General features: G+C 38.1%; 1 protein-coding gene and 1 long non-coding RNA gene across 2 annotated transcripts; one reads left to right on the forward strand and one right to left on the reverse strand.

Annotated features, from left to right (window-relative positions):
- Positions 1–1,015: 1,015 nt before the first annotated feature.
- Positions 1,016–25,633, forward strand: LOC114877183 (synaptic vesicle membrane protein VAT-1 homolog-like). Its single transcript, XM_029189427.2, has 7 exons — positions 1,016–1,550; positions 16,104–16,233; positions 18,014–18,229; positions 20,654–20,802; positions 20,901–21,060; positions 21,225–21,657; positions 21,860–25,633. The coding sequence occupies exons 1-7, from the start codon at positions 1,246–1,248 to the stop codon at positions 21,883–21,885; spliced, it is 1,419 nt and encodes a 472-aa protein (XP_029045260.1). The 5' UTR covers positions 1,016–1,245; the 3' UTR covers positions 21,886–25,633.
- Positions 8,203–12,215, reverse strand: LOC114877184. Its single transcript, XR_003789527.2, has 3 exons — positions 11,871–12,215; positions 9,004–9,169; positions 8,203–8,588 (listed from the first exon to the last, which is right to left on the reverse strand). It is a non-coding gene; the product is annotated as an uncharacterized LOC114877184 (long non-coding RNA).
- Positions 25,634–25,643: the final 10 nt, after the last annotated feature.

Here is a 25,643-nt window from a genome sequence, read left to right on the forward strand (position 1 = left end):
TTACAATGGATTTCAAATTATAATATTATCCTTTGCACTTATTTGCAAACGTTTCGAACTAAGTTCATAGATGAATTTGAAAAAAATATTTAATTTTATTTTTATACTATAAAGCAGATATTTATTGTCAATACTTTTGCGATACTATTTGTAAATACAATTCAAGCTTTGGTTTTAAATATTGTTAATGCACATGTTTATGAGTATCGGTTATTCTCCATTGTTCTTTAACGACGCAATTAGCTATCAAAGCCAAAGAAATCGCTTTTCTTCGACGCATCCACACTAGTGACTCATGACACAAAGGCGTATCCCTTAGATGTTATGCTTTTCTGTTGCGAATTAATGTTTACACCGTAATGTTTTAGTCATGGTTTGTCTTTAATCAAATTCATTAAATATCTGAATACTAGATTTGTATAGTTTTCACTTTATTCATCAATTATTTACGTAACACGTGTCTCTATACAAAAGTAAAATAGTTGATTTTATATTTTATGTTTGTACGATTATTAAAATTATACCTATGCCTATTTGATAACATAAAAAAGCGTATTTTGAAAATTATTCATCTATAATTTTATCTACAAAATTTATTTTTATAACATCATTTAATTCTTTTATTGTTTAACAATATTTAACGTCAGTTTGGTAGGAAATCTTTACAGTCACTCCAGCATCTGTTTCCATAAAATATGACTATTAGAGATGGCATTTCAAAGTAATATACGATAAGTATGAACGAAATGATAAATCGTTAAAAATTTTAATTGAAAATGCATTTGTTAATACAAATTTGTATAGACGGGGACTACTTTTTTAATCGCGAACAGCAATGTTCCATGACTCGCGACACCTGTCGTACTATACGCGATGTAGTTTAACGTGGTAGCCAATGGTGGGGCGCGAAGCTATGTTCTGATTGGTCGAGTGAAAGGGGCGCGCGGTTGCTAAGCAACGGCAACACTGCGCGCGTCACCGGCCGGCGTAGCCGGCACCAAGCGTTCTTAGCGCTATGGCAGAAAATTGCGCAGAACGACGTTAACTCTTGTCGTGTGCGGACGTGCTGAAGTTTAGATACGTGGTAGGGTAGACTTGCCAAAGCATTTTCTTTCTCTGTTCACTTTTAACCATTGACTAGAAGAGAAACTTCTTTTGGAGCGTTATTACACTTCAAACGATACCGATCAAGAATCAAACAAGAGATAATTTAAAAGGGCTATACGAAGGAAATTAAAAAAGAAAATGGCAGAGGAAAAGAACGAAACAAGCCCGAACGCCGAGGGTGAAAAGATCCCGCAGGAAGCGGCGGCACCATCGAAGCAAGAAAAAGAAGAGCCGAAGGAAACTAAAGAAGAGGAGAAGAAAGTCGAGGAGAATGGCGACGGTGATAAACCCAAGGAGAACGGCGAAGAGAAACCCACGCCAGAGCCGAAGGACATGCGGGCTATAGTACTCAATGGTTTCGGCGGATTGAAAAGTGTCAAGGCTCTCAGGAAGCCTGAGCCCACCCTCGCCGAGGGAGAAGTTCTCATTCGAATCAAAGCATGGTGAGTACCTTTTGCATTTTTATACATAGGTACTATCTCTTCTCCTTTTTATATTCTCATAAGATCTTTCCGCTAATTTTCGAGTTGAAATAATTTCGAAATATCATAAAACTCATAAACCGATTAATCGAATGGTAATCACGTTAGAGATTTTATTCTTCCGATAACGTTACCGGTGTTTATAAATATTGACTATGAGCGAGATAGAATTTGAACGAATCAAACGACAGGGGAGAGGTTAAGATTGACGGTTGGTAAAATCAAACATTTTGACTGTATGTATTTAATTTAATTAGTTATTAAGCGTTTAATTATTACCGATACATATATTTAATCGATTTTCCTACGGATAATCGATAATCGGTTTATCGTTATTGAACGAATGTAAACTCCATATTCGAATTTGAATCGTACCGTATTCGATCTGTTCGTTCCGACAGAGGTGAATCGCCTAAAGGAAAACAAAATAGAAAATATAACCGGGTTTCGACCTAAACAAGCAGACCGTTACGATACCCCAGCATCTTTGAAATTTAAGGCGTGGTATCTGAGATGTTCGTAATTAAAGTTTCATTACTACGTTATGGAACGGATGAGTAATTTTATAAGGAATATGACAAAAATCTGAATAAGAACACTTTTGATAGCTTGGTTCGTAGACGTGTTTGATTGGTATCAAATAGAATCACTTATGACTTTACTCTAATATCATATTTGTAGAAAATATATCATAGCTTTGAAACTCTACCGTTAATTAAAAATCCATTCTTACGTCTCGGATTGATATTATACTTGAGAAATATCGTTTGAATAGTATTAATGAAACAGAGCAGCTGCTGTTTTCACTACGAAAAAGTATTATCCGACGTTTATCAGGATGCAACGCGGTCTGTGCGCTAAATAGGCAGCTACGTTTATAGAATACTTATTTGTGTGTTTAGCGTCCGTGCATGCATTCGCAGATACGCAAAATGAAGTTTGATAAGCCGGTTCAACTGCGTCCACCGCGTTACACTTATATCGCGTAGTAATGTCCGCGAGGATTATTTCTGCGTTCCATCCATTTCAGATCCACAATATCCGATCGTCGTACATATATTCGTATACGTACCAGCGAAAGTTAATTGAATAAAATTAAAACGTTATTACGATTACGCGGCGTATATTACATCGGATGTTGCTGCACTTTGGCAAACCGCATCAGATAGCTCTACGTACTATCCCATTAATTCAGACGTGGGAAAAAAGATTATTAGGTAGCCGTGCATGCCGTTAATGCATGTCCAATGATATTAGGGAACGCTTTACTCTGCAGAATTATATTTCCGCGCTACATATATGTAGCGTGAATATGTTCGATATTGGCGAAATGTAGCATCAAAATTAACAATTTTTTATTTTAAATTTAAACAGATTTTTACTATGATAAATATTGGAATGGAATTAATGAAAAATTTCACGTTCCATGTCTAATTATCCAGGAAAATTTTTTTTTTTTTAACACAAAAAGATCGTCGAATTTTCTCGTGATTGAAACTCACCTTTAGAAAGCAATCGTGAAACCCGTACTCTCACAAGTAAATGCAAAAAAAAATTCAACAGATGTTCCAAAAATTAGTCCTAGCAATAAGTAACAGTGGATTAAATAAGGAAGATTCTTATACACCATACGTTTAATTATTATTTCTCGCATAAACACGCTTTCCCAGCTGACCAACGAAGGTCTCCGTAAGAACGGGTTCTCTTCTTTTGTTCCTTCGAATCGACAAAGGTTAGCATTTTAGGATCCCAAAATACAAGAAAAAAAAAGGAGCCATATACGCTCCTAGGTATACGACGTCTCTTCTTTTTCTCTGTTTACACAGAAAAGGTTTTGCGTTAACCTTCTATATTTGTATCCGCGTTTAAGCGTCGAGTATACGACCACGCGATATCGCGTGTACACGGAGGGTTAATTTTTTGTTTCGTGTCAAAATGACCGCACTGTGAGGACTCGCACACGTATAGAGAGAATACAAAACGAGAGAGGGAGGAGATTCGCCAAAGGCGTGCGGACCTTTTCACGCGTGAGTCACGTTTCATAAAAGCGATTGGGATTGATGAGAAAATAGCCCCCATAGAAAGATATCACGCTACTACCAATGCTGGTTCAAATGAATTTGTCTGCCTGCGTCGGCTACACAGACGTGTTCAGTTACGCTTGGCACCCCTGCCTCGCTTTCTATGTATGTATCACCAGAGAGAAACGTTTCTAGTTGTTGAGTCATAGAACTTTGAGCATCGAGGGGTATCTTTCGTTAATATGATCGTAGAAGGGACATTTTCATACTCGTTCCATTTCAACGATGCGACCAGTGGAAAATTTATTTAATCCATTGCGATCCATTCATTCTGTATCCTAGATGCAATTTATTGCAACGAGCAATATAACTCTTGTGTTAATCATTTTTTATACACCGTTGAAGAGTGAAAGCTCGGCTACTTCCAGGTCATGGCTGGCTGAGTGAAAAATTAGTTGAAAATTTCGTTGATATTCATCCTGGACATGGAATTTTTCTTCTACTTAACAGTTTCAAGTGTTTCGGGTATTCTATGTAATAGTAACTTGAATTGCGCACTTGAATCATAAAAGGGTGTTTTCTTTTCAATTTTCTCTTCCTTCTTGGAACGAAACAAGCAGGATTCTATGTATTTTTCTGTTATGTACTTGTAGATTACTAATCTGTATAGAAAAGAAAATTTTCTCTGAGTACAGATAGCGCCCTAGTTTCTTTGTCAAATTTTATTTCATTTTTTCAATTTTGTTTTTGAGTAATTTTTGAATGATTTAGTTATGTGAAATTTTTCCTACAAAAAAATACATTTATAAATATTTATGTAATATTACGATCGATGAACTTTTGAACACGTATAGATATCCAAAACGAGACAAGAGTAATCTTTAATTTCTTCCATGTAAGAACGATAAGTTATTTACCAGGAAAATCGTTCCTTTTTTTTGTTTTTTTTTGAACAGATACTGTTGCAAGTATCTGAGAAATTGAATGATCACAGACCTATGTTTATAGGAGCTTTCTGTTCGTTTTGCTTTCTTACGAGGTTCGTCCGTTCAAACCGGAAGTAGCCTGTCGTATAAGTGGTTCATCGGATGTGGAGAAGAGTAAAAAGTAAATCGGGTACCCTTCTCGAGAGAACAGGAACAGCAATGTTTCCTTTCTTTCAATCGTTCAGATTGATGGAAATTAACTGACAGACGGACGTTAATAACAATCAATTATTGTCTAAATTATTTCTTTACGTAACGGAAGAATCGCGTACTTGAAAAGTTCGTTTCATTAAAATCCAGAGAATTGGACTCGATAATTTTTACGACGCCTTCTATAAAGTTAACGACGAAGGTAATGTATACATGTAGGATTGTCGGTAGATAAAACTTAACCCGAGTGCGGGGTAATAAAATCACGTGAATCGAGTTATGGGGATTCGTTTACAGATACGCGAGTCAACGTTGTAAAAGTTAATTAGCTATGCCGATGACCAATCGATAATTTCCATGATTTATAATGGATGTTAAACGATGAGATTTTACTAAACGTAAAACTGTTCGGAAATACGAGGATTTAAGTATGCAGTCGTTAGTAATGTATTCATTTCCAGGATAATTAGACTCGAGTAATTACAGGAGAAATAATGGGATCTTTATGAAAGTAATTATAAATAGTATTTGCATCGTTGTCGCGTTAAACGTTACGTACCACGATCTCTGCTCATTTTAATTCAAATTTCAATTCAAACTGTCCACAATCTTTCGATTCACGATGTAGTTAAGAGGAAGTTTCACGAAAATGTGACTGTATTGTTCGAAAAGTTAAGGTCCAGGTAGTAAGCTGAATGGCGGTTTGTTAGTGTATGTGGGGGTGGGTATTCTTAAGGGCGTACACAATGCGTTCTGAAAAGTATGGAGTTTAGAAAGAGAAGTTTCAAGGTATATGTACAGAGAATAGAGAGTATTCAGAAAGTTTTCAAGCGAATGTAGTTCGGTAAGGTACGAGTAGGACAAAGAACGGTCTTTTCCTTCTGGGCTGTTTTATTACTGTGGAATCCGCATTTCAAATCATTTTAAACCTCTCAAATCATCTTTGTAAAAAAGGGAAATATTATACGAGGTCTATTGTAAAGCTAGAGTCCGTTGACTCTGAGCACTGAAATAAAATTCTTGGCGCAATACCACCTTTTCAAGGAAAATATATATTTTTATTCTCTTTATGCATAATTGATATCGTGGAGTATTCGGCCGTTCAAGTGGAAACGGTGTACGTTAAATGATATTTTTATGACTCACACCGCTCGTAAGCGAATAATTTTACACCGCGGGGTACAGTAATTAAATTGTTTCGGTGAAAGTAGTATTATTCGAACGCGCATTCCTTTGCTTCGAGTTTGTTTTCGAAGAATTGATAACGCTGCAAAGAAACTTTTATCGATTCCTGACTCTTTCATTTTCCTTTTTCTTTTTTCTGCACCCACAGCATTTTCTAAGTATGGCTCTTTTAGATATCTCCGAGTAAAAACTGATTTTACAAATGAAAATCGTTTGCCATCAATATACTATATAGAGCCGGCCCTGAGATTTCGGGGTCCTCTTCACATATAATTTATAAAATTAACATTAAAGCATTTGCATTTACATCGATTAATATTCAAGTAAACATTACTCTTGTATTCTTAGACGCAAAATTGTCTTAGGGTGCCCCAGTCTGCCTAGGCCCAGGGCCGGCCCTGAATATATAATACTAGTAAAAAAAAAATGTAGAGAATACGAGCTGGTATCATTAAAACACGAAAATTTCCCTTACCTTCGTCCACGATCGCATTTATAACGTTCTGGCACTTGATGCTGAAAATGTACTAGCGTAGATGAGGCTCGTTACTCAAGCAACTGGTGTGCAAGTAGAAACGAGTAGCTTAGATTCATCGTTGGACGTGAATTAGTATAACGCGATAATTCATCCGCGTGCTTTTCTAAGATGTAATTTTCCACGCCGTGACCGTGCACCAGGTTGTGTGTCACAAGTGAAGCGTGTACCTTCAACAACGAGCTTGATTCTTCGTGTATACCGAGAGAAATGAAGTACGAGTTAATGTGTTGTTCTAGCACGGTTCATTAACAACGTGTTCTTCTTTAGCACGATACATTTATAGCGTGTAGGTGAATGAGGTAGCACGTTTACAGCGTGTATTTTTATAGTAGTATATCGGAGTACATTGACACCAGGTGATTTTCGAGCGTAGTATTTTTGAAATTGCAGAAACACCTTCGCAATCTCGGAATTGAAAGAAGGTCGAGCGATAATGCTTGCTCCACTGATATTCAAATATTTGTCGTACACCTGTTTATTTGCATTAAAAATATCTAGGTACACTAACCGATAATTTTATCATACTTTAGTGTTACCTGCAATATTTCTTTCATTTAAATATAATGACGATAATTAAAGAATTTTACTTTCTAATTAACATCGAGCGTTGTAAAATGATTTCGGTAAGCGCTCGAGGTGAAAATCAAGTTGAAACTATCGTGTTTGCTAAATCAATTCGAAATCGTGTTTACCCTTTCTTCGCAAGTGGATTACAATAAGAGGATTAAAGCGTGTAGTTTCCCGTATATAATTCTATTATTTAAAGTTCCACGCTAGATGAGAAGTTGCGAAAACTTGGAAGTGTGGCGTTAATCTGATTAGCAATAATCTCTTCAATCTTTTTTCGTACGATATTATTTTCCAAATTTTCATCTGGAATACTGATGATACAAAAAACGAATGATAGATCGTCAGAATATTTTTCGGTATTAACGCTCCCAACTTACCGTACAACCTTTCAACCTGCTTAATGAAAGACACCATTATATCTGACTAGCGGGGTTTATCACTTTAACGAGCTCTTAATATCACGGCTATGGGAAACTGAACGGGTGCCATTCAGGAGTCGATATACACCGTAATCTCTTCTCGGTGCAAGCCTCATTTCAAACGCATTTTACTGTCGATTTTTCAGAGAGATACGCACACAGAGGAACATTCTGTATGGCTGTAAAACTACCCACCGAATATCCGTCCATTGCATTTTTTTTTTATTCTTCATAAAATGTAATATATTTTTCTCAGTTCTATTATAAGATATAGAAAGTTCGGAGCAATTTTTATAGACGGTTACAATTTGAGGTGATTCACCTCGGCTCTGTACCTGTGTGGCACGCACCGATAGATCCATGGGATGTCCGTATTGATCGAACCACACCCGTATTTTCTACACCCCCTCCTGTATACACAGACACACACCCGCGCACAGCCCTGTACATGCATGCGCACGAAATTCATGGAACACCATGAACCCCCTGATAGTCAGTCGAACCCCACCCTTTTAGACTGGACTTCTGTTAGAGATTCAGCAGATTCTCCTTTGCCAAGCACATGCCTGTTTATCCCCTTCGAGTACACATTATACGTACACTTTAACTTTATTTCATTTATTTAAAAAAAAGAAAACAGAAAGTAGCTTGAATATTTATGATAGCTTTCAAGTTTGATTAATTGGATCATAGATACGGAGGGAAATAGTTGAATCTTTTTTATTGTTTCACATTCTAAAAAAATTGTATAAAAAAAACTAAGGATAGCAGTTTTCGTTCGTGATCATATAAATTTAAAATGAAATTCTAATAACAGAAAGTTATAATTATTTTGTCAGGAGAAAATAGAAAAGCGCTTATTTCCTTTCTCTTGTTAACAGGTTTCATAATGGTCACGTAATAGTTGCACGTTTGCAGTCTGCCAAACACTTGCATACAGTTGCATGAAAGTTGAACGTAAAATGGTTCGCAGTCGAACAGAAGCGACACTTCTGTTGACATTCCACTATTACCCACTGGTGATTCACAAAAACAATAACAGCTCACGTTTGGACCCGCAGCTGTTCTTACCGTTTCAATTCTCAGTCTACATCTGGCCCGATCATGTACCGGGTGTCCCCGTATCGTAGCTAGAATCAAGAATAGATACTTGTAAGTTTTCATAGTTGATTAATAAATAATAGCCGACGACGCACCTGGTGAGTCGTCTGAAGAAAGAAAAATTTACATCGATTTCAAGTTAAAATAATTCTTTTATAATATAACCGCAGTCTGAAGTTGTTGGACGTCATAATACATTCCTATTTTAATAATACATATTAACATAATGTACATCTGTTTGTAATTAAAACACGAAGATAAATACCGTACTACCGTTTCAAAGATGACGCGAATGGTTTTCATCCCTCTGTTTTTCAGTTAGCTAAATACCCGTAGTTTAGCGAGGTGTTATCGAAATTCGTAACAAATTGTATAACGCGTAACGTGGACAGGAAAAGATCCGATTTGTCGAATTACCAGACCCCCGCCCCAGGATATACGAACCCGGATCTTTCGTTTGCCAGGCAGACTGTTCTGATCAATTGAGCTATTCAGGTCGTTGACGAATTCTTTCACCCTAGCCCTGATATTCGAAAATGGCTGTCGTCTGCGTTGCTTCGCCAGTGATTATTCTTCCTCCGTATCAGCCAGTCGAAATTCAAACACGCAACTAAAAATACAAAGACCAAATGGTAAATTTCACTTTAAGGGGTTGTTGGAAGAAAAACCAGATCCCTGACCGTACAATCAGTTAGTTTCCCTTTTTTCAATAGAAAAGTAGGCCGCCTAGATTTTTTTTAAATGCATCAGCTTTGGACTGAAATAAAATTAGAAGGGAGCAAACCCTTGTATAATCATCCTGGATCACGTACAACATTAAAAATTCGGGTGCGAGAAAAAGGCTGTAAGTAGCAGCTGTAGATGGCTACCAAAAAGGTAGGAATAGAAAAGGAAGTGACTGGTATGGGATGGGTAGCCTCATTCATCCTATGCCACAGACTTCCTGTGTAACAAATGCGAGGACATTCGGTGGGTTAGGACGAAGAATCTATTTTAGGTTTTGCCTTTACTGTATGCTCCTTCGAGTAAATTAGTTTCCCGTGCCTCCTCTTCATACTACACGGTGTAACCGATACACCCTCTATATACACTAGTGGAATTAATTCTGGATACTTTGCATAAAAATATTCTTTATTTCATATTTGTGCTAAATTGATTCAAGTGTCAGAATTAATTCCACTAGTGTACAGGGTGATTCTGGCAATTAGGGTGGGCTATCGCATGCTAAAAATTGAAATACAAATATTTTGCGGAATTTTATTGAAGCACCCTGTATATGTACACGTGGAACCGACGATATTAACGCACTAATGGTATGCAAAAGGGGACAAAAGCAGGGTTCCAATTGTGAACAGGAGTGATCGATTTAAAGGAATCGATGGTCAGGCAGGAACTTGCGGGAATGGGGATTAATGGATAGCCCTTTGACGACGAGGGAAGGGAAACGTCAACCACTAATTCCACTTTGCAGCAAGAAATATAATTTTTAAAAATTCTGGGAAGGAACGAGAATAGATTGATTATACTTATGGAAAAGAAGATTCAATTAGTTGGAAGTTATCAAAGAGAAATGGCTTTCATGCTTTTCTTGTAAAAACTCATTTTTCTTCCGCCAATGTTTTTATCGATGTATCAATTAATTTCACTTGAGAATATGTTACGTGTTATCGAGTGCTTCAACATTCGTCGAGGTCAATGGCTGGATAAAATAAGGGAAGACAGAAAAGCTTGGAATTTTTGTTTTTTCACTTTTTTCACTATTTCGACAAACTGTAATTTTTTAAAACATCTTAGCAAATTAATTTGTATAACTTCTCGAGAAACCTCAAGTCATTTGGTCCAATTTTAAATGAGGTATTAATTCAGTTGGTATTTTGACGTATGTAAAGTACCTAAAAATGAGCGTTAGTAAAAGCGTATTGATAAAAAGTAACAAAGAGCTCCTATATCGGTGATATTCTCGCCCCGTTTGAAAACAATTGATAACTCCTCGGTGACGGCGAGGTCATCTATCGTGCAAAATAATTATTGGGGACTGCTCGTGTATTTTCTCAAGCTGTCATTCTGTAACCGTGTTTTTCCATTCTTTCCTCTTTTACAGCTGACCTTCATAAAATTATGGGGTTACCTTATGCTTCTTAATACAATAGTATCGCACTATTTAAATTACTATTTTTCTGTGATAAAATAAAATAAATAAATTTATCATCAGTAAAATTCTCATGACTCGTTTTACAATAGTTGAAAAATCATTTATTTTTCCTGTTCGAGGTTGCATATAGATTAATGTTTGCGACTGTTACGTCGCAGTTTAATAATTGATTCGTTAAGAACAGTGCTTCAATCTGAGCTGAACAGAGTGCGAAAACAAAGAATCGCGATTGGAGAATGAGTGGTAAACAAATGAGGAACGTCTCGCTAACGTCACGACGACGTCTGCCTGATACAAGTTTCTCTTGCCAAGCAAAGTTTCGTAGCCGCGTGTTTTGTGTATGACTTCCATCGTTGAAACACGACCCTTTGTACTAATAATCCTACCACTTACGCGTGCAAACTATATTAAGTCAGCCGCACGACACCGGAGTAATAATACCTTACTCCAAATCAAATAACACGTCAGTGGAAATGTACACCAAGTTGAAACGTAAAAAAATATTCCAACGAATAATTTGATTCGAGTAGCGCCCCCCAGGAGGTACGTTTAAATTACAAAAAGTTTATACTTTCTGAAGCAATCGGATTTTATAATTAAAGCGAGGAAAAAGTCATTTGAAACTAAAAACAAATTTTTCAGAAAATATTTAAAAGGGCTATTTAAATAGGATATACGTCATCGTACGCGAATGTGTTAATTTTCTTTCTCGCGGTTGCTTTGGGAAGTTCTATGGAAGTTTTATGGATGATAATTGGCGGTAATGCGTTTCTACTCAGAAGCATATTAATTGTCTTAAGTAAACGTCGTCTTAACCGCTAAGTTCCACAGTGATGACTTAAGAACAGGAAAACACCATTGATGGAAGATTTTAATTTAATGCGTGACATTGGGAACACCATAGAAATTTTGCTGATCTTTATACATATGACGCACACGGTGTGTCGTTAGATAAATGACCATAGACGCGTATGATTGCAAATTCCCCCATGCCACGATGCAACGATGCAACGATGCAACGACGCCACGATGTCGGCGTGTTAAAAATCAATTTCCACTTTCTCGAGCGATACGCAGGAATCGTCGCGACAAGCGTCGCCGGATAATCGGGTGTACAGTTTTATTCACGAGCTCGATCAATCCCGATATACGTACGTACGTGTATCGAGTCACGCGAGATTCGTGCATGTGATTTCACCGGCAGATTATGGTTTCACTGGCGCCTCGATGTCTTCTCCGACGATCGATCGCGACCGCCACCGGCCACGTTGCAGCAGGTAAGTACGCCTGGTACGTTTATCACGTAACAACCGCGTGTAATAGCAATTGAAACGACGGCGACAGTGGTCTTAAACGCGCGCGTTTCTGCTCTCCTTTTCTCCGCACTTGTCTCACGCACGATCGTTGTTCGGCTTCTCGATCCTCTCTCTCTCGAATCATACACCGCGTGTTTAACTCTCACGCTGTTCATCGTACTCGTTCTCCTTTATATCTTCTTCCTTTTCTTTTGTACCCTGGCCCTTCGCGCACACTCTCGACCACTTCCTTTTGCTTCGCTCCGCCTCTCTCACGCTCCGTTTTGTAACGATCAAGCGGAGCGATTCGAAATACGCGCTAGATGATCGTAGGAGCGAAAGGGTTGAAGAAAGTGTAAAAGGAGAGGTTCCTCCCAAAGCCTAAAGCAAATGGTACCAGACACTATCCTTTTCTTTTTTACTTTCTTTCTCTAATTTCTTCTTATGGTCATCTCCGTTTCGGAGCACACGGTGTGCGTGACCCTGGGGTGCGTCGTTGCATGTCGTCGTCATCGATGTCGACGGTTTCTCCTCCCCTGTACAATTTGGTCGATGCCAAGAATGGAGAAAATTATTCCCCTCAGTTCCATGTAATTTCAAGGAATTAAGCGATCGCGATCTCACGTAGCAATCCCGTAACTCCTGGAACCCTTTCTCCCCTACCACCGTTGGGAACCTTGGTGAATCGGGAGTTCGGTTTCTATGATCATACTTTTTATTTTGTAAGTCGTGAACCCTCTTGAACCACGCTATAGAGGAAGCCTGAGAGGCTCGTTACATTTTATTCCTTAGGGTTTTTAAATGCTGCTTTCAATTGATTTAAGAGCATAGGATGACTTTGTCTGCTATGAAACGCTGAATAGTCGTGCATCTAACTGCTGGATTCCGTTAACTCACTTTATCACCCTTGGAATGTATGTTTTATTGGTCGTGAGAAAAGTTTCTGTATTAACTTTAACAAAGTTGCTCTAGTTTCTATATCAGACCACGGACGGTTTCGTAACATGAAAGTAAAAAGTAATCAAAGTTTTTTGTATTCCTTATTTATTATTAAACACAAAGCAGGTTGGCGTCACGCTTCAGAAAACGCGCGAAATCGCACAAAGAAAAGTGGCTAATTTTCATTTATGCACCGCGCATTCGTTTTTTTTCAAGCAAAGTCGGTCGAAATTTTATACTCAACTTTCACGACGTTCTCGCGGCGGATGGTAGAAATTTTACCGCACAAATATTTGCCAAATAGTGCGTGCGTTACTCATCCTGTTCCGACGACATTGTGGCACTGCGTTATTTCTGACAGCGAGAACTTAAAACCGTGGGTTGCACAGTTGCACGCGACAGCTTGTTGCCAGTTATATCAAGGGGAAACGAAAACGGTGTTGCATTTCACTTTCGAAGTAAGCGTCGGTGCATTTTTCGAAATCTTTATCCGCTGATAATTATCTTACCTACGTCGTAACTTTCCAAATTCCAAACCTAAATAAATTAAATCTTTTGCGATCGAAAGCCAGTCATTTTTTTTTTTTTTTTTTTTTTTTTTTTAATTTTTCTAACCAGGGAAAATGAATTGCACGCCTTTGATTTAACATGGTTATAGAAGGGGGTTTATCCGTAATTCAATTTCAGGATCAGATTGAATAAAGCCTGTTTTCAAGCGGAGTCGTTGAACGACGTCGAGCGCGATTGAAAACAACGAGCGATAAATCTACTGCCGAATGTAATTGCCGATTAAGCGTCTCTTCCTCTGAATGAAAATGTTTCGTGTCACGCGATCGGCCTTAAATCACGTACAACCTATCCGGTTACTGATGATAATAACGAGAAATATGTATATAAGTCCGTTTATTATGCAGAACTGTAGAGTCTTTTTTTCTTCAAAATTTCATCTTAATTACTGCTGGCAAAATTCCTCTTTCTCTTTGCTGTATGTCCAGGTGTTAGTAGGTTTACGGTGTATACTCTTGTGTATTTAATATTTGTCTATGCTGTTGGTTTAAGGGTAAACTCGTATCTTTTTCTGTTGATTCTAGGATCAACGTTGGTTTACGTGTTTCAGGGTTCAAATACGAAATCCTGTTAAGATTTTAATTGTTCGCTTCGTTAATTTATCTTTTTGATTCGTATAATTGAACGCACGGTACTAAAAATGAACGAATCGTTCAAAGAAAGATAGCACGGATAGTTGAACGAGTTCCTCGAACACGTTTGCTCATTGTCAGAAGCACGAACAAAAGTTCTTTCTTTTCGCCGTGAAATTCGATGAAAGCAAGCAACATTCATTTCCATGTCATTTACCAGGAGTCTGGCACTCGTAACGAAAGCAAAGTTCTCGCATGAAAGTACATCGAATGCAACGAATCATCGGTGAAACTCATTAATTCGACGGACATTGGATTTATCGACATTTGGTCCCGGGGGAAATGACAATTGACGCGTGTTACGTTTCACTTGGACGCGAATTTAATGGATTTCGTGGAAATTCTATGGCTACCCCTGACAGAAACGTTGACGCTATTTTTTACCTGAGAATGTCAGATTTTCTCTGATAAACGTCCAGTTAAATTAAGTTGAAATTTAGAAAAATGGAGCGTTAATTTATAACAGCCGCGCGTAATTGAAGGAAATTTGAATAATATTACTGTACTCCGAATACATGACCTTGTACGAAGTTTCTCTCGATTCAAGTGCAGTGATTCATCGCGACGATTGTTAGCAGGAAATTACGCGTGTGCGAGTGATAAAATTTTATGATGCATCTCGCAGGAAAATGCACTGTGAAAGAATCAACTGATACGAGGCTTTTCTCAACTTGCATCAGCAGAGTGAGTCATATGGTTGGGATGTTATCGTCGTGTTTCGTTCGTGCTTAAAATTATTGACGCAGGAAACTGTCAAATGTTGCAGCTATTGTTCAGGGTCGGCCCTGAGATAAAAAAATATATGAAATTAATATTAAATCTTGTATAACTAATTTAGATTTGCATTTACATCGATTAATATTCAAGTAAACATTCTTGCATTCTTAGATGCAAAATCGTCTTATGGGAGCCCAGGTGCGTCTCTGCTATTTTTAATTCTTTTTTCGAATATTAATAACATCAGCAATACTCGGTTACTTTTATCCTCTTAACAAGTAACATATGTAAAATTAAAATAAAAATTTCTTTTCTTCTCTTACGCTACTTTTTATAACACCCTGTACATAGAGAGGGCTGAAATAGGAGGTTTCAAGAGCGTGCAATATAAATACACGTGTGCGGTTACCTTCGAGTTTCTTACCCTACGCGTTGCGATCCCACTGACAGACAGAGGGGTAACGTCGAGGCGCCACGACGCCTAGACTCCGACGCCTGGCGTCGCACGCAACGCGCGACTGCCGCCTCTCTCGATGTCGACCATGAAATACGTTTTATCAAAGCCTCCTTGCTTCGACGCCTGTACTTTCCTGGAAAAACCGCATTATGTGTATTCATTGGAAATGTGTTCCGTCGAATAACATTATTTATTCATATTGTTGCCCGGGGAACTGTTGCACGGAATGAAAGAAGCTTAAATATCAAATGGTTTCAATTCCATAAAGTTTACAGAGATAAAAAACACCTGCTATTAATAAACACTCGTGACACTGTAACTGAAGTATTTATAATATTGTAACTGATATGATATAATACCGTTACAATCATCTAATGCTACCATTATGTCATCGTATTACGATTATACTTATTTTTTAGTCATTTCATTTCGAGGAAATTACCGGATAAACCCTGTTAAAGGCGAGTGCACCCTAGGATACCTATTCGGGAAGGGTCACTGATACAGTCTACTTATTGTATATCATTACCTTTTTCTTTTTTCACTTTTTTTTTTTTGGATAACTGACGGTAATTATATTTTGACACGCGTTTGTCCCGACGCATTATAGAATAATCGGTCCGTCACGCAGGCAACGTTACTATTGATCGTATTCGCGATTGCACCTGTACAGACTGTCCCAAAATCGCAGGTGGAAATTTAACAGGAACTTGAAGAAATAAAAATTACCTCTGTCGATTAAATTGACGGTTTATTAGAAACGTGTGTGTTTGTTTGTTTTTCAGTGGATTGAACTTCCAAGACTTGATGGCCAGACAGGGTGCTATCGATTCCCCGCCGAAAACTCCTTTTATTATGGGATCCGAGTGCGCAGGTGACATCGAACAAGTTGGCGAGGGCGTGGAGAACTTTAAAGTAAGTTAACCAATGAGCTTTCTTTTACAATTGATTTCTCGTTAACAAGATATTTTTAACATTCGTGCGTCTTGCAAAATTAAAGAGTATTGATTTCTGAAAAATATCTCGCTTTTAAATGGAGCTGATATGAATTTATTTCTTCGCGTTAATTGGTACCGAGTATCACTGATTGCTCGTTGACGATTATCAGTTACGTATAAACGGGGGTTCTGTCACTGCGACGTGAACAGTGGGCATGGGTGATTTTATTGGGTCATCTTGTAAGGGACGTTGAATTTACGAGGGAAGATAAAATGATAAAACTGAACCTGACAATCGAGGACAAATACGTAATAAACTATGACTAACAATAAGTCTATACGGATATTTTTGACGAGTGAGATCTATTTGATTATTTCCTTGGAAACCTAAAAACAAAAGCGTCCAAAAGAAAATGCCTACCTGATTAACAAAAGGGTTAAAAACAAGGACCATCGAAATCTTGAGGTTCCATAGCTTTTTGCGATAAGAATTGCCGAGAGTTAAGAGCACCTCCTTAAAAGAAACACGGTTTAACAAGATAATAACGTCTGTCCCGTCTGGGGAACGTCGCTTTTCTTTTGTGGACGCAATATTTTCCTAACGTGCACGCCGTGTCTCGGGGAAAATATTGCACAGACGTGCCTCTTTGCCTGTTGGCGACCGTGGAAAAATCGATGGGAATCGGTCTGCGTTCAAAGGAATAACTATCGACGGGAGGATATTACGGTAGTACAAGGGAAAAAAAGAGAGTTACGCTCGCTTCAATTTGCATTTATTATCGTATCGAGCAACTGCTCTTTACGTCTCATCCTCCCGTTCCACGTCACTCGTGCATATTTTATGGGATTGTTAGCGATAGAAAGATATGCACAGGGTGATCAGTTAAGAGGAGTTAAATAGTCATGAGTTGTATCCGTACTTTGAAATTTTTTACCCTTCAATTGTAAATCGTTGAAAATCCTTAAAAAGGATAAAAAATCCTTATCGATTCGATCGTCGTAAGCAACTTCCCTGGAGGAACTTTTACGATCTGCTCGAAATAACCGTTCCGCGTTCACCTCGTCCTTGAATTTTTCACCCACTAATCTTTCCGCAAGGGTGGAGTCCCACGGTACTTTTCCGAGTCCGTGACTCGAAGACGTCGCGACGCAGGAAAAAGACCCTCTCTTCCCGCCAACCCCCTCTGCGTTCCTTCCTTCCTTCCTTCCTTCCTTCCTTCCTTCCTTCCTCTGTCGTTCTTCACCCTGGGGTGATCTATTTTCGCGACTCGCGAAACTCCTCGAGGTCACGGGAAGAGGGGGTTCCCTAGCTTTAAGGCTTTAGGGTCAGATATCCGAGCAGCACGTGTAAACGACCGGCCATGAAGAGAGAAGAAAGCTGCGTAGCGAAGCTTTTTCGAGCATACTCCTCTCCTCTCTTCCAGATGGAATATTCAAGTTCGTTTCTTCGCGGTACTGGACGCGCCCTATTCTAGACCCTCCCTCTCGTGCTTCCTCGAGTTCTTAGCATTGTTGCGTTTATAAGGAGCCGATCGTTTGCTTCTCTTTCCGTTTTATTCGTTTATCCGTCGCTTTATGGGATGATCTCTTCGAGAACAGGGATTTTCAATTCTTTGCTCGGTGTAAAGTAGACTCGTAGCGTATGACTGGGGTAAAAATGCACAGCTACGAGTTTATACACGATCCCTTTTCATAAGAATATCGTATCCTAACGAAGTAAAATTAACCGACAGGAAACATTTGGCTACTTGTTTCAGGTGGGCGATCGAGTGGTTGCACTTCCGGATCACAAAGCGTGGGCGGAGCTGGTTGCTGTACCAGCAACATCCGTTTTCGCGCTACCAGCTGGAATGAGCTACCTCGATGCTGCTGCGATGACGATGAATTATACCGTTGCTTATATGCTGCTGTTCGAGCTGGCCAATTTGACGCCTGGCAAAAGTTTGTTGCTTCACAGCGCCGGCGGTGGTGTGGTAAGTTTCTCTTTTAACGATAAAACAAGTTCATTGTCACACGGCGAATCTTTGAAATGATTTGAATTCTTCGTTACAAAAGCTCGAGGGTAATCATAGCGATGATTTAGCTAAAATCCCCTAGACAGGTGAAAACCTATCGAGGTTGTTATCTCCTGTGAAAATCATATCTCGAGTAAAATCGTAAAGGAAAAAGACTATATGGGATGAATCGCGGTGTTCCGCGTTAATTAGCTGAACACGACGAGAATGAGAGAGAAGAGAGGAGAGCAAGGTTACTGCCCCTTCGCGAGCTCGAGTCTGCTCGAGTCATCCGCAGACCGCTTTCTCTCTCAATGTCGTCGAAGGAGAAGGCGGCACCAGAAACGTCCGGATCAATACGGTTCAACAGGTTAGACTTCACCAACTACATACACCCCCGTCCAGAAGTCACGGGACACTTGTTAATCTTACATTAAACCATGTACCATTGAAATACCAACAATTTCATTTTCTTACGAAATTTCAATATCTAATTTTAGACTATGTATACGTTTCGCAGGTCTAGGTCAGGATTGATCCAGCCGTCACAATTTGAGGATTAAATTTACAAGTCAGAATTTATGCAGCATCGAAAATTCTCTGTTTAGGTGTAATACAATGCATCGTTGTTACGATTATCTGATGATGTATGAAAGAAATAATCAAAGGTTCAATGTAATCCACATTTATACTAAAGGTGACTTCTGAACCGGAGTGTATCTCTCATCCCTCTCTTTGTACCATTGGAAGTTGAGACGAGGAGAGGAAATTGTACAGGGGATGCTGCTACTGGCTGATGGTGGATGCAGGAGTGGCACACGACGGGGGTGTGAGGGTTGCCTGGCAACCCTTCGTTCTCTCATCGACCACCGTCACGAGCCGCGCCCGTCTGAGACCCATACCATCGCCGTCAGCTCGTGTTCGTGCGCGTTTGCCTCTTAAGCTTCGTTCACACGAACAGCTTTAATTCGATTTCGCGTCTCCGGCTTCCGGAACGTAGAAGCATTGTTATTCGACCTGTTGTTTACCGAATAACTAAGCACACGCTTGCGTGTCAACCGCCATTGTCTCCTGCCGTTCGCTAAAACCCCGACACGGTAGGCGAGCTTTTAGGATATCAGGGAATTCGGGTGGACGCGTTAATGAGAAATTCTTCGAGACGGTCGTGTGACGTCGAGAGACCGAGAGAGTTATCGGTGTTCCGGTCTCTCCGCCGCTTTGGGGTGAAAGTCGATATGAATAACTGGGAAAAGAGAGGGTTAAGGATGACGCTGGGATTTACTGGATTTCGATAAATTCTTTGGGGTAATATTAGGGGTAGTCTTTGCATTTCATTTTATATTTTTGCAAAAATACTTCCATCTTTTGGTAAAAATTATGACTGCGTAGGAAATTGTACATTCCTCCGGTGTTGAGAGATATACATCATCGAAATAGAAGATTTAAACCGGAAACAGAGTCACGTAGACAAGGAGAAGTGGAAAAAGCACTTTACTCGAAGAATTGCATTTCCTGATCACGCGTCGGACTTTCCCTCTTTTCTCCCTTTTTACCTCCCTCTGTGAACTCATATCTTCCCTTTCTACGTACACATTCCCTGAATATCTGCAATGATTCTATAAATTCTGAACTTGATATAACTCGTTAAAGACGAGCTAACAGTGAGCAATCTTTGTTACTAAATTGTAATTAACGCGTCAAGTTAATTAAGGCCATGGTGTAACATCAACGATAATTTAGGAATATACAAAGGGATCCAATTTGGGTTATTATATCACAGTAATCAACTTCATTGCTTCCTTTTCATATTTCAACCGAAATCAATAGTCAATTATTTCATCGATGTTCATGATTGAAAGAAAAACGAGCTAGAAAGCATTTTACAGATGCTCTCTTCGGCATCTCCTCTTATGACGTACAATTTAAAACGGCTTCTTAACATTCTGACCCTCGGACCGTTCTCTCATTTTTTTGCTTTTCGTTTTCTTAAATTCTTGCTGCTCTTCCCCTTGAGTTCTCATTGGCTTCTCCAGCCTGCTGGGATTGGTCAACGTTATTGGGTATCGAATTCTCGACAACAGGCGAAGGAGCAGACACAAGAGGAGAAGAAGAAGAAGAGCACCGTGGTCAGCTCCTCTCGATTCTTGGAAATAATGAATGCTGCTTCTGTTGAAAATCTCCAGCAGCTTCCCTCGATTTTTTTCTCCCCCCTTTCCTTCCTTTCTTTTTCTACCGGCGTGTGTATATTGCGTTCTGTCTTCTTCGCTGTCCAAAGACTTTAGAAAATGTCTTCAATTCACCCCGTCAGAGGATTAAGGGTTACGTGTTAGAAATTAATGGGCGAAGTTTATCTGTAATATTGCTCGTCTTTACGTCTACCTCTATCTAAATCGTCTGTTTCAGGGCCAAGCAGTGGTTCAACTGGCCAAAACCGTGAAGGATGTGACGATTTTTGGCGTATGCAGTAAATCGAAGCACGAAGCTCTGAAAGCTGCTGGAACCATCGATCATCTCTTGGAACGCGGTACAGATTACACCAACGAAGTCAGGAAGTACGTCCTATGCGATCATAAGTCATCGTGATCATCTTCCTTCTATGCGTTATCTTGCCACATTTCTTTATCACTCATTTCGATTCCCTTTTATATAGGATCTCTCCGGAGGGCGTGGATATAGTTCTGGATTGCTTGTGCGGCGAAGAATGCAACAAGGGATACGCCTTGCTGAAACCCATGGGGAAATACATCCTTTACGGTTCTAGCAACGTTGTCACCGGTGAAACGAAGAGTTTCTTCTCGGCAGCACGATCAGTATGTCATCGTAATTCAATTTTTGAAAATATACACGTTTTATCCGTGTGGGGATTGAAATTTTCTGGAAAGCGTTTTAATTTGTTTAACAGAGAGGAGATTATTGAGATCAATTAATAATTTCATACGATAATCAACTGACGATATTACATTTCCTTTTGCAGTGGTGGCAGGTGGACAAAGTATCGCCCATCAAGCTGTTCGACGAGAACAAAACGTTGTCCGGTTTGAATCTCCGTCACCTGATGTATCAGCAGGGTAGCCACGGGTCCGTTCGAAAAGCAGTGGAACGGGTGTTCGCGTTATGGAACGAGGGTAAGATAAAGCCGGTAGTAGACTCAACGTGGGCTCTTGAGGACGTGCCGGAAGCCATGCAGAAGATGCACGACCGCAAGAACATTGGTAAGATCGTACTGGATCCGAGTCTCGAGCCGAAACCGAAGCCAGCTACTCCGGCCAAGGGAAAAGCGAAAGACAAGAAAGCAGCCAGCCAAGAGAGCCAAGAGAAGAAAGCGCCGAGCGTCGAGTCCGAGGAAGGAGAAAAGAAGAAAGAGCCTGAACTGACAAACGGCACATCCGAAGACAAATCCGATAGCGGTAAATAAAACGAACAAAACTTCTAAATTATTGTGTGTATCGTTCCTCGATCAATTGACCAACGATTTTATAGTTCTCTGTGCTGTGCACACCCAGAAACATTGGAAATATTCAAATTCCATCTTCTTTCGAATATTTCCATTCTTTTAAAGTATAATTCATCCCCTCGATTGACGAGCCTCCTCTTTGTTTTTGCTTTCAGATTCGAAAGAAAAAGAATCGAGCTGAATTAGCGGCGCTAATTAATTCTAATACACGTATATATATACATAAATCTATATATATATATATATATAAATATTACAAATGTGTAAAACCCGCGAACATCAAGATTTTCCAGGTAAAAAGTACTACTCTAAACTATTCTACTCGCTGTTCAGAGAGATCTACGTTGTTGCTGCACGACAGAGGCTTCATCCGATCAAAAAGATCTACTCTGTTAATGGGGAAAAAAAGCCATGTTGGTGTGCAGATGAAAACAAATCTACAGAAAGAGAATTTTTTTTTCTTTTGTTTAAAAATGAAAAAGGAAGAACAGGAACAAATTTTTACAAACGCTTAATCAGGTTTGATAAGGCAAGCTCGTTCACCTCCCCCATAAGAATTCATATCCGCGTATCTCAATGAGAATTCTCTTCGATGGTGTTTACAAGAGTGAGAGGGCGTGAGGCAGAGGGAGACAAAAAAGCAACCAATTGCAAAATATCAATCTCGACGTGGTCCACAGTAGTTTACGAAGTATAAGAATTGATTATTTTTATTTTTTCACACTGACCAAAACACATATATTGATTGATTTTTTCATACGTATATTAGAGAGAATGCTCTCTGCTGGATGCCATCAATTCATTTGGACGATTTCTTTTTTTTTTTTTCTTTTCCTGATATCATTCGCTTAGATATACTTTATCGAAAACATTTAAAATATAAGAAAAAGTGATCAGTAAAAATGAAAAGATCGTCCTAATGGGTTTGAGTCAGCTAGCAGATTGCTACTTTATCTACTTGCATCGACTACTATATTGCTGCTGCGATATATATACTGTATATGCAGTAATATTTTACACTACTATAATAGTCCATTTACTGTAATTTAATAGAGTATGATGATAATCTGATGATCAGCTTTTTAGACATAATGGGGGAAAGCTCTCGTATAGGAAAAACTCCTAAAGAAAAGCTGAAAGATAATATGAATGACTGTATTTTACTTTTTTTTTTACCACGTGTATCTCGTGTTTTTTAATGACTAATATCGAGACAAGACTCTAACCGAATATTTAACTTAACCGTTTTTTAACTGTGCTAGCCTAAACGAACACAATAGTCGAAGAATATATTCTCTTCATTATTTTTAGATAAGTCTGTTTAAAAAAAAAAAAAATCATGGAAAGTATTAAATCGCCTAACTGCCTGAAAATGCTGTAAGCATAATCGTTGAATTTTTCTAATTAAAAGAATGAAAACCACTTATTCACACGCTTTGTATTCGAATTTTAAGATTGATAACTTCTGCAACGATTCACCAACGATTACACTCGTTTTACTATAACATTTTTAATGAATTTTTTAACAGATGACATACTGGAATCGCTGTACAAAACTGAAGCTGTTATTTTAAATGAATTTTTATAAATATATTCCAGTTCGTTTTTAAAATTAATGTTTAAGTGGATGTTTAGAATTATTGAATTCAATCTAGCGAGGCATGCTTTTAACTTGGTGTTGAAATCAAAGATCTCTACCTTGTAATAATAATAATAATAATTTCTTTGTGTAGCGAAACGAGAAGAAAATGCCTTAGTTTTTCTATGTACGAATTTTGTGAGAAATCAAATATATCTCGATGCATTATGGTTAAATGAGAAAGCGTGACTCTTTGAATCTTTTTTTTTTTTATTTTTGTAATTAATCGAACGAAAAGTCTGGGATTTATAATTATATATAATTTAAACACGAGAAAAAGTACACGATATGGTGCGATCGATTTATTAAACAAAGGCGAATGAATTTCCTAATCATAAATGGTTAATGATGATGATAATGATGATGATGATGATGAAATGAGAGAAACAAGATTTTGTAGGAGTGTGAGATGCGAAGCTTGAGAATTTTAGCTCGATCGATAAAACAAAAAATAGAAAGGGTAGTAGGAAAACGAAAAAAATAAAAAAAAAAAACAAAGGAAAAGTGAAAAAAGAAAACTTGGCTCGGGAAAAGGAGCGCGTTGTAATGCAAAGTGAAATGCATATCTTTCCGAAAACGGTTGGAACAATTTTTACGTAGTTCGATTCTGTTAGAATTTGATACTAGTTCTGTATACCGAAAATATTCTATATATTAATGAAAAGATCACTATGACGAAAGAAATGAAAAAAAAAAAGTTGCGAACGAGGGGGAGCTATACATATTATATATATAAATATAAATATAAATAAATGAGTAAATAATGTTAAATTAAGTCGATGACATTCTTCGAAACGTTATCGGTGCGAAGAAATGTAAGAATTTATAAGAATGATTATTATTATTATTAATTAATTAATTATTATTATTAATTATTACTATTACTACTGCTACTACTACTACTACTACTACTACTACTGCCGTATCGAGTCTCTCAGTCCTAGAGTACACAAAGTACTATATCTCGTCTTGAAGATGTATCAATCTCTCTGTCTGTTAACAAGAACAAGGGAAAAAGATAGAAATAAATGAAAGATCGCAAAAAAAAAAAAAAAAAAAAATGAAAAATAGATAAGGAAAAAAAAAGAATCGTGAACGTAACTGCATATTTTGAGACGCATCTTTTGAACACGTGTATTAAATTTGACGTGTGACGTAAAATATATTATTCTCTCTGCGCGAGAACATGATACACATACATACATTTCAATCACACATACACGCGACGATACACATCTTGCTGTATATTTTATTGTAAGGCTTTAAATGTTTCATCAAATAACTCTATTATATTATAATATATCTCTATGCATTTGTATCGATCGTTTTCCCTATAATCCTGGTCATAGTTTCGGTTAGGTTGAGTTTTGTTTATCAATGTCCTAGATCATCTGTAATTAATGCTCGATATATTTAATAAGGTTTTATTACAAAGAAGTTTTTTAAATTGTTTCTATTCAGCGCCATGATGGTCAACAGACGGCATGCGCATTACTCTCGGCTACGAAGGGTGCTAGACATGGGCATATTATTGTTCCAATGATTCGTAGATAGAATTATTACAATCGGTATTTTACAGAAGTCAATAATAAAGAATTTTGTTTAATTATTGTAGCTAAATTCGTAAAAAAAATTATTTAGCAGTTTGCTTACCTTTGAACTGTGGAGCCGGGTCGATCCATAACCCATACAAATGTTTAAATTAAATAGTCTCTTTTAGAAAATGAATTCAAGGATTAATATTGGGCCTTAATTACGGATTTATTTTCAAATATCTACATTTCAATTTTGTTTTAACTTATCGTTATCTGGCATTGTTCAGTGCACTGAACGACTCAAAAATATACACTCCTCACAACGTTTATCTTTCAGCTAGGATGCAATGAAAGTTCAACAATATGACCAACAATATCATTCCCCTTACTGCATTTAAAATAATGCGGTGTTACGTACATTCTTTTCCATGCCTTTACTTATATTTTTTTCGTTCATCAAGACCTGTATCGTGGGAGAACAAAAACAATTTCGCAACGTGATACATCCATATAATTATGTGTAAAATTGTAAAATTCGTTTCAGGGGTCCGGGCGAAAGAGCGTATGTTTTCTGTTCCCTGTGAAACACGATTTCTTTCGTAGTCCTAAAATTAGGTTTCCATAAAGGGTATGCATTACAAAGGAAGTAAATACATATTTCGCCCGTCCTCCGGAAGCTCGATATATAGATTGTATTTTTGGCTTATTATTGTAAGACTGACTTTATTGCTATATTAAAGATTGCTTCGAAAATATTCTTTGGTC

This window comes from Osmia bicornis, chromosome 2, assembly GCF_907164935.1.
Source record: "Osmia bicornis bicornis chromosome 2, iOsmBic2.1, whole genome shotgun sequence".
In the NCBI taxonomy this organism is placed as follows: Eukaryota; Metazoa; Arthropoda; class Insecta; order Hymenoptera; family Megachilidae; genus Osmia; species Osmia bicornis.